The sequence below is a fragment of the Populus euphratica genome, unplaced genomic scaffold (assembly GCF_000495115.2).
Source record: "Populus euphratica unplaced genomic scaffold, PopEup_1.0 scaffold50.1, whole genome shotgun sequence".
In the NCBI taxonomy this organism is placed as follows: domain Eukaryota; kingdom Viridiplantae; phylum Streptophyta; class Magnoliopsida; order Malpighiales; family Salicaceae; genus Populus; species Populus euphratica.
Genome location: NW_011499870.1, coordinates 783,984 through 795,230, shown reverse-complemented (window position 1 = coordinate 795,230; position 11,247 = coordinate 783,984). Strand labels below are relative to the sequence as shown.

At 34.0% G+C, this 11,247-nt stretch overlaps 3 protein-coding genes across 3 annotated transcripts in view; 2 read left to right on the top strand and 1 right to left on the bottom strand.

Annotated features, from left to right (window-relative positions):
* Positions 1-1,444, top strand: part of LOC105127169 (boron transporter 4-like) — a 4,681-nt gene extending 3,237 nt beyond the window's left edge. The window contains exons 9-10 of the mRNA XM_011028335.1: positions 131-222; positions 1,345-1,444. Coding sequence (XP_011026637.1) covers positions 131-222; positions 1,345-1,444 — 192 coding nt within the window. The remainder of the gene's footprint in view (positions 1-130; positions 223-1,344) is intronic.
* The window catches only part of LOC105127073 (probable 1-deoxy-D-xylulose-5-phosphate synthase, chloroplastic), a 24,741-nt gene extending 19,992 nt beyond the window's left edge, over positions 1-4,749 (top strand). Inside the window, exon 10 of the mRNA XM_011028189.1 lies at positions 4,735-4,749. Coding sequence (XP_011026491.1) covers positions 4,735-4,738 — 4 coding nt within the window. The 3' untranslated portion in view covers positions 4,739-4,749. The remainder of the gene's footprint in view (positions 1-4,734) is intronic.
* Positions 4,667-10,378, bottom strand: LOC105127074 (potassium channel AKT1-like). The gene is made up of 12 exons (XM_011028190.1): positions 9,849-10,378; positions 8,968-9,333; positions 8,817-8,874; positions 8,396-8,713; positions 7,993-8,238; positions 7,687-7,785; positions 7,420-7,452; positions 7,105-7,290; positions 6,362-6,556; positions 6,188-6,263; positions 5,487-6,089; positions 4,667-5,131 (listed from the first exon to the last, which is right to left on the bottom strand). Exons 1-12 carry the CDS (start codon positions 10,085-10,087, stop codon positions 4,857-4,859), a joined length of 2,694 nt encoding a protein of 897 aa, XP_011026492.1. The 5' UTR covers positions 10,088-10,378; the 3' UTR covers positions 4,667-4,856.
* Between the last annotated feature and the right edge of the window lie 869 nt (positions 10,379-11,247).

Below are 11,247 nucleotides of genomic sequence, written 5' to 3'. Positions count from 1 at the left end.
TCTTTCCCTACACCCCAATTTTCTTTTGGTTAAACATCGACCGGATTATAATCTGTATGCATAAATTCAAACTCCAGCTGATGATAATTTTGCTTCGTATTCTATTAATGCATATGATAACTTGGTGCAGGAAAGAGAACCACCTGATGTGGATTCTGAAAAGAGTGAAGATGATTTCTATGATGCTGAGATACTGGATGAGATGACAACCAACAGGGGCGAGTTGAAACTCAGAACCCTGAGCTTCAAAGAAGATAGATTACATCAGACAAGAAATACTTATCCCCTTTAAATAATTTGGTTTACTTTCTCATAGTATCTTAATGATTCATGCTTATGATGGAGTATGATATGGTATGCTTGACAGTTCTATCCACACGAATAAGGATGACATTTGAATAGAATGAGTACCTCAACAACAATTAGGATACACAAGATAATTACTATGATCCTCTGTTAGGCTGTTTGACCTAAAGAACATGAAACAAAGGCCCTTTTGAGCAAGAGTGTTGAAGAATATCACTTGTGTCGACTGACAGAATATGTTGCAAAAGAGAAAGAATGCCAGAAAGAACAGTGTTAATGAGGAGGCTTTATATATAGCTTGTGATTGTTTGCTTACATATATCTACCGCGAAAAAGAAGTTTGAGAGGGGAGGAGAAATGAGATATTATTAGGAATGCAGAAATCCTCATCTTATCCCTAACGAAATTAGTGAAATTTTTATTATTAGTATTGTTTTTTTTTACTTGAACAGATTGATAATCAGAAATTATAGAAATCTTTCACATTTTTGTTGGTCACTTTACATTATAATCAGTTTTCCCAATTTACAAAATCACATAAAGCTGAACCATTATTCATTTTGACATAGATATATAATGGCCTGCCCTTTCTATATTCTCGCATTGCATTCTCATTGCCATCAGTTAAACATCTATGGAGCCTTGAAGCTGTTTTGATATGCTCCATGCTTGCAAACCGCTAGAGAGGTCAGTGCCATCTCTGGTAAGCATGCAGTTTTGGCATGGACTTTGATATGCTAAAGGAAAAAAAAAAAAACTCATTCGAGAGTGGGAATCTGCCTTGAAAAGAGTCCCTATCTCACCAGCTTCTCTCCCGTTTGACATAATTTTGTACCTAAAGTGTCATGGTCTATCATATACTCATTTTCCTAATCCATACAGGTGGAATTTTCTTCCCAAACCTCCATTCATGCCACTCATGCTAACTGGTGCAATGCTCACGAGGAGTATATTAGAACTTCTTTTTTTTTTTCCTGTTAAAACTAAATCAATCACCGAAGCTATGCTCATTCTTAAGAGTGTCTTGCACCTATCCAGGAAGAGTAAATCCTGTTGTGGTGGTGTCTCTGATTGTCAATCTGTGAGAGTGAAAGAGAGTTCTGGTGCCCCTTTAATCAATGGGACTCACTTATGCTGATTGAAACCCACTTCTAGAGAAGACTACTGCTAGAATTCTTCATTGCTAACAGCCATTTCATCTTCTTTAATAAGTCAATTTTGCTGAAAAAGTTAAAAGAATGGAACTCTGCTGTGTAGCTTGGAGCACCTGGTGTTTGTGTTAAAGTTAAGTTCCTTATGGGTTGCCTGGGGCCATAAATATTCGTTGAGAATAGGAGTGTTTGGAATGTGAGAATCCCAGATGACTGTAGTTTGAATAGGAGGAAAATTTTGAAATTGAGACATTGTGTGGGATCATTTGGAAACGGGAGTAATGTCTTTCTGTGGTACGACAATTGGCATCCTTTAGGGCCTCTGATAAAGATTTCTGGGATGAGGCTTATACATGAATCAGGAAATAAGATTGCCTTCTACTGCTAAAATTTGTGATGTTATTTCCAATGGTGATTGTGACTGGCCGAATGCCTGGTCTGATACAAAGTGTTCAGGCTGCTGCTTGTGGTGTTGTTTATCCCATTTTCTATTGATGATTCCGTACTTTGAAAACCTTCTCCTAAAGGAATTTTCATTTAAAGAAGTGATGCAATCAAAGACTTGAAATTTTTTTTTTAATTATAGAAGTGTTGAAATAATAAATAACTTAATAAAACTGGGTTAAACCACAAGAAGGCTAACTGTATAAATTACAAATAAAGAAATAAATAATAACAGAAAAGTAGTTGAAAAGAGCTTTGAAATGTGATATTAATGCAAAAATTAAAGAATGATAAAATAATTATCAAGATTAGAGAATCTACTAATAATATTTTAAATAAGTGTCATATAACTTTTTTATTACTCACCTGGAAACTAACACAAAAAGGTTTTAATCAGATTATAAATTGTTTACATGATTACATTAATTATCTTATTCGAATAATACTAATACTTGTAAATGTTTTCAGGTATTCATAATTATAACTTATGTTAATAACAAATCAAGTTCTTTTCATAGCATAGGTGTAGGTTATACCGTACGGTTTGGTTATAAAAGTATCAAGTATTTGTTATACCAAGTGTTATATAACATAAATTTAAATTAACCATTTAACAAATAAAGTATTAAGAGTGAATAAGATAACAAATACAAACATGTTAGTATCAAACATTAAAGTCCATGTTGAGTTTATACTATGCTTATTTTTACACTATTATTGAATTTTTTTTATTTTGACATAATAAACTTAACTAAATATAATGAAAAAGAGAAATATAAATAAATAAGATAAGAGCATAAATAAGATATAAATTAACCAAGTAAAAGAAAGGAAATGAAAAGTATAAACAAGATATTAATATAAGTAAAACTTAAGCATTATAAAAATAAAGAAAGAGAGCAAGAACATGATCTTGATCTGAAAATTAAAATGCCTAAATGGGCAAATACCTTCTTTTATAAGTCAAAATTTAGAATTATTGATTTGTTGACTAATTGTTGAGTGGGTGATCACATCTTAACTTGGTGATAATTCTTTTTTTCTTGTCTCAATCAAATGTCATTGCTAATATCAGAATTCATCAGAATTTGAACAGATTGTCTTCATAAAAGTTTTAGAAAATTATCTCCGCTTTCCAATAAAAAAAAACTCAGTGCATTTGAACATCTAGAACTTGAGATATGCGTTGAATGTTGAACAGTGTTTGGACTAAGTACATATTTGGATTTTTTCATTGTTGTCACATTTGAACTTGAAAATAATCTTTTTTGAATCTTGGACTCTTCATAAAAGTTTTAGGCGTACGTCTTACCTTTTCATCCATATAAAACAGACTTAAATATAAGTTTTACAGTCCAGTTGTGATCCAATAATTGAATAGTGTTTCATTTTGGACTGGACTAATATCTTTTTTTTTCTAATCTTAGCTTTCTTTTTGTTTTCTTTTTCTTAATTTCAGTAGTCAAGTTCATCAATTAATCCCTTAATTTATATGATAGGCTTGTATTTAAGATAAACATTTATTATAAATTAAAGGTATCTTATATTATTAGATATGTTATTATAAAACATGTTTTAGCTAAGAAGTTATTGATATTTCAAATGCAAAATAATAATATAAAATATTGATAAAATATTTTTTTAAGTACTAATCAAGAAGTTTAAGTTTACTGGAGCATATAGATAAAAGAGGGATCAGGCTTGGTTAGCCATCTTGAAAAGGCTATCTGCTATAGTAAGATTGGGAGGCATGTAAACCCTAAATGTGTTTTTTGCAAAGGAGCAATTGAGGACAGAGATCACTTCTTGTCCAGAAATGAAGAGCATATGCCATTCCATTTTTCAGATTTTTAGCATCCAAAGGTCAGTAGGTGATTGGAGATGTGAACTTCATTTTGCAGAGACTTATTTTCAGTAGAGTTTTTTCAGAACTACCTTGATGAGGCTTGCTTGATGCACTATATTTACTTTATATGACAGGAGAGAATAGAAGAACACATGAGAATAACTGCTCTAGTACTTTTAAAGTTGTGATGAAAATCATTCTATAATATGTTGCTCGAATTGCTGAAATTTGCAGGAGAAACTTTTAGTGCATGTTGCTTTTGATTGTTTGTTTCCAGGACTATTCATGTATTTAAGGCTACTGTGCACTCTCACCTTTTGTTTCTTTGATAATGAAGTATTCATCCGAAAAGAAATAAAATTCAATAGATAATACAACAATAATATCCTCCCCTTAAGCACCCTCTCATACAGTTGGTACAAGGCCAAGATATGGATAGATTGCTTCTCCATATTAATTTTTTTTACTTTCAGGTTTAGCAGGTTCAGTATTCTATTTTCTCCAGGAAAATTGCAACAAACACATGAGCGGTAGGCTTACTCAAATACTGTATTCCCTATACAATTTAATTTTCAGTTTTAACAAGACAGAGGGTTCAGCAGGTTTACCCCATACCTAGACAGCCAGGTATTCTTGCAGGTGATCCCCTAAGAGTAAGAAGGCAACAAGTTCATCATCGGCAGAAGACAGAAACGAAAGAGACAGAGATTAGTGAGCAGAGATGAGCTCATATCCTCTGATACTACTATAGTATCTTGGGACTCGCACCATTCAGCATTACCACGATAATCCAAATCTTCTCTTTCACTACACTTCTTATCTCCTTTGGCCCCTGCGACCTTCAGATTTGCATAGCACGTTCATTTCTGTGACTACTGTGGGTGACAAATGTTATGCTAACTTTTCAGATTGTAGAATGCATAATCTCCTATTTGCTATCACAGTTTCTCTATTTATACAACACGATCCGGAAGAAAATTTTGAAAGATAGAAAGACAAAGCCAGACTACAGGAAGGATCACCATGTTTCATTATCAATAAATTGGCCCACCGTGAATCTTGGATAGGTAATCTGACCTCAGAACTCAAACCAACTGACATATTTAACTTTAAGTGCCAGCATCACTAACAAGAACAAGATGATCGCCATCTCTAAGTACCTCCATATCTTCAATTTCAGCACCTTCCTTCGTTAGAATCTTGGAGGCATTGCACCCAAATTTTTTGGAACCAATATCAAGTAGTTCTTGGAGTGAATTTGGTAAAGCAACAATCTTTCCAGCAACTTCACCTTTATCCGGGCAACTGAGAGTCACTCTAGCACGACAGTTCAAACTTGCGAAGCCAGTAAAACGGGCTGGGGATGAAATTATGTCATTCTCACCTGCAAATTTTGAAATTATGAGTTTATTTAGAGTAAAAGTTGGCAAATAAAGAGACTTATTTGTTCAAGAGTGTATAGCAATTGGATGGTTTCTAGTTATCTTTTCAAGGACAAAGTTAATTACAAACTTCCCAATTGATAGGGTGGTCTCTATTTTCCTGAGTAATTCAATACCTCGCAACCATGCCTTCTTTTTCCTCCTGATTTTCCTGACGTGAAACACATGGTTGACCACTATAATTCTTACATCCAGAATTCATACGGTTGACCACTATAATTCTTACATCCAGAAGTCATACTTATTTCTTGGTATTAAAAAAAATTCAAGGTATTGCAAAAATAGAAGCGTTCTTACCAGTACTAGCAACTGACATCATCCCAACAAGAGAGTTGTGGAAATTGTCTGCCCTTCTCCTTCGAGGTCTATCAGGCCATGAGACTTCAGGGACTGGTGGCATAACATCATGACGAAAAGAAGGAGAAAATGGAGGTATTGTAGGTTCACTACTATACCTTGCCATGGGCTTCCTACCAAATGGCACCCCTGGATGCTTTGGGATTGTGGAAACCCTTTTTTTATTCGTCTGCGTCCTATTTTCGAACAAAGCTTGAATTTCCTCTTGGCCCTGATGATCAGCCAAATCCCTTGGTGTCCATCCATGGAGATCTGGCTTATCAACATCGGCTCCTTGGTCTAAGATGAACGTGACCATTTCAGTGTTTCCTTCAGAGATTGCTGTATGAATGGCAGTAGTTCCACACCTTGCAGGCAGTGTTACATCTCCACCATATTTGACAATTTCCTTGAGCAAATCCACGTTATTTTGCCCAGCAGCTGTATATGCAAATTGGCCCACATCACCAGAAGTTATTGTTGCCCCATTGTCTGAAAGAAGTTTAAATACAGATTTATGATTCCCCTGTAGCGCTTCCCATAGAGGAACATTGCCCTCTGAATCTGCATTAATAAAATGAAATTATTGTTGAATTTATTTTGCCAGATGAGTCGGAACAATCGTTACGGGTCTTTATGTTTGCTTATTCCCGAGAGAATACCTTTGATGTTAGGATCTACTCCATACTCCAGAAGTAGGACTACACAGTGCTCATTCCCATTTGAAGCTGCAATATGCTGTGTATTCCGAGTCCATACAATAAAGGAATCCGGGTAAGACAATAACGTTATGAGTACAAGATTTATGCAATATGTATGAAAGAATATTTCCACACCAGCGCAGTTCGTCCATTTTCGTCCGACTCATTTGGATCTGAACCCTGCTTCAGCAACTGATGCAACAATAGATCATCACCCCTCATTGCTGCGATGCACAAAGTAAGAGGTAAATCCATTCTGTCCTGAGTCAGCATGAGCTCTGTGTGTTGCAAAATTCCTTCCATCTCTGGATCATTCAGCTCTTTCAAATGCTGCATCAACCAAAAGAGGCAGTATCAAGTAATTAGCATCTGTTAATAACACAAGTGGTATTGAATTTCAAATTTCAGAGTTATATCTTGGAAGTATTTGGAATGGAGTGTAATCATGGCCTATTTCAGTACAGAACCCAAAACAACATAATGGAAGCACTCGTGTTCATGTTGAATTACGTTACACATCACAAAAGAATGAGAGATTTTTTACAACAAGCAAATCATTAGCAAATGGCTTTCTCGATGCATTTTTCTGATATATTTGAAGGAAATAAGGTTCCACACCATAAAGCATGCTGTAAAATAAGCCTAAACCAAAATCTCATTCATTCTATCAAATAATGAAAGATGTCGATACATAAGATAATTATGAAAGAAAATGCATGCTTAGCACCAAGTTCCTATTCTTAATTATGACAACAGGTGGTTGATTACAGAAAAATAACCAACGACTAAAGATAGCTAGTTTTTTAGAAAATGACAGTATAATATTTATGTATGGTGACAGTATTTGAGAAATGTTGTTGTTAAGAACTTTTGCTGACCTGAAGAAGGTTGTTCATGATTACTGTCCCATCTCCAACATTTGATTGGACAATATTTAAGAACGCAGTTCGATTCAAACGTAGGAGCTGACTCAACCGTTTGGTTCGAACTGTGAATAACTGTGGTCTGTAACATAGCAGACCAATCTCACCAATAACATCTCCAGTTGCAGCCTCACCAACAACCTGCAATCTTCAATTAGAAAAATTGCAAATTATTTATCATGGTAAGCATGCTCCAATTTAATTTCTAGCTCAATACAACTGATGGAATTGGTGGAAAGAAATTAGAAACGTTTAAATCACTGAACTTGCCTGCTCTATTCCATTCCTGCGCACGCTAAGTTCCTGCAAAGTAGAATTGTAAGATTTATGTACATAAAAATGTCCCCTAGAAAATGGAGATCTCAATTCCAAAAAAAGTCGCACAAAAGGAAAGACTGTCATTCAAAATCAATTAATGGACTCCGACCATGATATGTTCACACCAGGGAGGCATATTGAAATCGTGTTCTTGACCAATCATAAATTGAAACCACATGGAACATGAAGAGGGCGTGGAAGGGAGTTTTAGTTAATTACCACCGCGCCAGTGACTAAAATATACAGATCTGTTGGTGCTTCATTTTGCAAAATTACATCTTCTCTGGGTGGAAAGTATTCAGCTTTCATCTCTGTGACCTTCAATATTAAACAATTTCAAGTTACAGAGATGGAACGAAAAATCAGATAAACAAATATGAGTGGCCAACAAGAGGACATAATCTTCTCTCTTTTTTTTTATGAGCATCAAATGAACACAATTAACGGCTTCCTCCACCTCTAAAACAGGAAAAAGTTTCCAAATTTCTTCCATAATCCATCAAGAAGATGAAGTAAAAGAATTACCAGCTGAAAGAGCAGGTCATTTGATACCCCACGAAACAAGTACACTTTATCCACAAGTGAATAAAAGAGATAGTTAGAAATGCTCGATCGAATTGCTTTAGGAAGAGAACCAATGGTCTCTTGTTGATGCAATCCCTCCGAGTCGGTTCTGTACTTCAAACATAAATGAGCAAGCATCTGTTCTTGTAACCGAATCGGAAGGCGGTTCCTTTGTGCAAAACTTGAGACAGCTTGGATAGTATCTCTCTGAAAATTCCATGCAAGTAATGTCAATAGTCTAAAAAAGCTTTAATACACTTGAAAACCAAATGATTAAGGTAGAGATAATTCATTTAATCAGTTACAGAATCTACCACAGGCTTGCTAGGCAAGCAAAACACAGATCGTAAGACAAGTTACTCACAAATTGCCTTGTTCGGAATGTGGCATGGACAACCAAATTGGTCATGTTTCCAATCAAATATGATGTCAGTCCAAGATTAAACATCATGTAGAACATGACGAATATCATCTCCTGCGGATTGACAGCATGCAAATCACCATATCCAGTGGTAGAGAGCGTGGTTGTAGACCAGTAAAGTGATTTGACATAACGAATCCACAGGCTCTCTCCATGAAAATCTTCCCAAACGGATCCGATCCATGTTTTACTTGGATCCTTGTAATTTACAGCAATGCGATAGTAGAAGCAACCGGCCATGTGAACTACAAATAGAGTAACCTACAATTACATCATGATCCTATAAGATGGATAGTTTTTTCAAGAAGCTCAAATATTTTATCAAAATTACCGAATTGAATTTTTAATGAGTGTATATACTCACACATATGAGCTTCACGCATCGAACCACAAAGTAATTGTAGTTCCTATCCTTTTCCAATCTGATGTAATTAATGAGAACAGTGAGAACAATGCTTAATATATTCAATTGCAGCTGTAAATGAAGCTGAAGGCTGAAGATAGCATTTAATTACCTTGAAAAGAATTTACTAACTCGCCGGAGACGCCAGAGGCGAAGCATGCTAAAGTACCCGTATGACTGAAGTTTATCAGGCAATATTTCCCTGATAAGCTCAGATGGGATTGTAGAGATAACATCAAGGACCAACCACGATTTTGTATACCTCCAAGCAATCTTTTTCCGGTTATCAACTAGTAGATATGAACTTTTGTCAAGGTATGCAACAAAGAAGGTCAAAACAATATCAATGGCAAAAAATCCGTTGACAACATTATCTGCTATGGCTAAACCCCCACTGGGTTTGCTAAGGTAGCCAAATTCAAATGGAGACACCCATGCTGTGTAGAAAACTAGAAATACCAAGAAAGTATCCCATAATCTGCATTGTCAAACATTAAACATTCATTGTTCAGCTATAACAAAACATGGAGAAGGGTATCACAAATTAAACCTGCAATTCAAGAAAAAAAGGCGTTGATCATTAGCTCAACTATAGGAAAGAACATTGAGAAATATCACAATTAAGAGCAACTAATTTCCAACCACATAATATCTCAAAATTAGTGGTAGGATAAATGATGATCCGACCTTGTTCATGTAGACCAAACCCATCACATTACTCGAATCATTGCAACAACAGTTTTAGTCCACATTATATATCCTATGCATGAGGATGGGTGCCTTCATATTTTCATGAGATTTAAAAGTGTAGGACCATCATGGTTTTGGATTGTTTTTGCAAAACCATGGTTTAACACATCTTGGAATTCCAAAACCACTCATTTTTGTTATCATTATGAAGTTTGAAATTCCAAGGCATCTTTCTTCTGATTCAAAATAACCAGATACTTTTTTCATTATCATATCATAATTAAAAAAAACTAATGCAATAACCTGTAGCGAGGGTCGAAGGGAGAGAGAATGTAGCGACGGAGAATGACCCGGCGGTTGCTACGAGCGGTGGCACCTAGAGAAGGGAGAATCTCACCGGTAAGGCTAAAATGGCTGGCATCGTCTCCTGATAATTCATCATGTTCTTTGTCACGTATTCCATTATTCCCTTGTTCACTTCCGTAAAGGCTTCCATTGTCCAGCCCCCCTTGACCACAGAACAACACCCTCTTCTTCGTCATTCAAATAACGTTAGAATCAAGAAAACTTAAAAGAAAAGGAAAACAAGAAGAGCCCAACAACGCCCTTTTCTTTGTTTCTTTTTTGGAAAGACATACGTAGTAGGTACAGGGATTTGTGCTAGGACACTGCCATTGTTGTTGTTATTGTTTACAGGTCTCTTTCTAACTTTGGGTGGCTGTGTGCTGTATTCTCAGTGTTTTTTATGGATTGGTGGCAGCGGCCGTCGTGACTGGAAATCTTTCCGTTTCACCTGCACTTATGGCGCTTGTCCCTCCATACTTATCCTATTTAATTCTTGTGATTGTTTTTTTTTTTTTAATTTTATTTAAAAATATATTAAAATAATAATTTTTTTAATTTTTAAAAATTATTTTTAATATTAACTCATTAAAATAATCAAAAATACTAAAAATATATTAATTTAAAAAAATTAAAAAAATTAATTTTTTAAAAAATATTTTTAAAATACAAAAATAAACATGACTATATTCTTTCTTACTAATAAATGCATACATTACACATTATTCCTAATCCAAATAAAGGTTTTTTTTAAAAAAAAAAGTTAGTTAGGAATTGATGTAGATTAATCTAATTTACCTCATAAATTAATTTATTATTTAGTCAATTTGATTAAAATTTTATTTTATTTTTTAAATAAATTAAATTTATTTTAATTTATTTAGATAAATCTAAACTAACTCATGAGTTTATTTAGAAGTGTGATTGTGATTATTTTTCAAAGTGTTTTTTATCTAGAAATGTATCAAAATAATATTTTTTTTATTTTTTAAAAATTATTTTTAATATCAGCACATCAAAATAATCTAAAAACACCAAAAAATATTAATTTAAAATAAAAAAATAAAAAAAATCAAATTTTGAAAAAATAATTTTTTTTATAAACGCTTTTGAAACGTAAAAACAAACATGGTTTAATATGGTTTAATCTCATTATCTGGATCTTAAATCAAATCATGAATTTAATAATTTTGTTGTTATATTATTATTATTATTATTATTATTATTAAACATTTATGCAAATATTTAATTTTATCACAAAGAATTATTATATATATCAAAAATTAATTGTCCTCCTCCATCACACAACGAATAATAGAGTTTGTTAATTAATTGAACCTGAATAAATTTACTATTAATT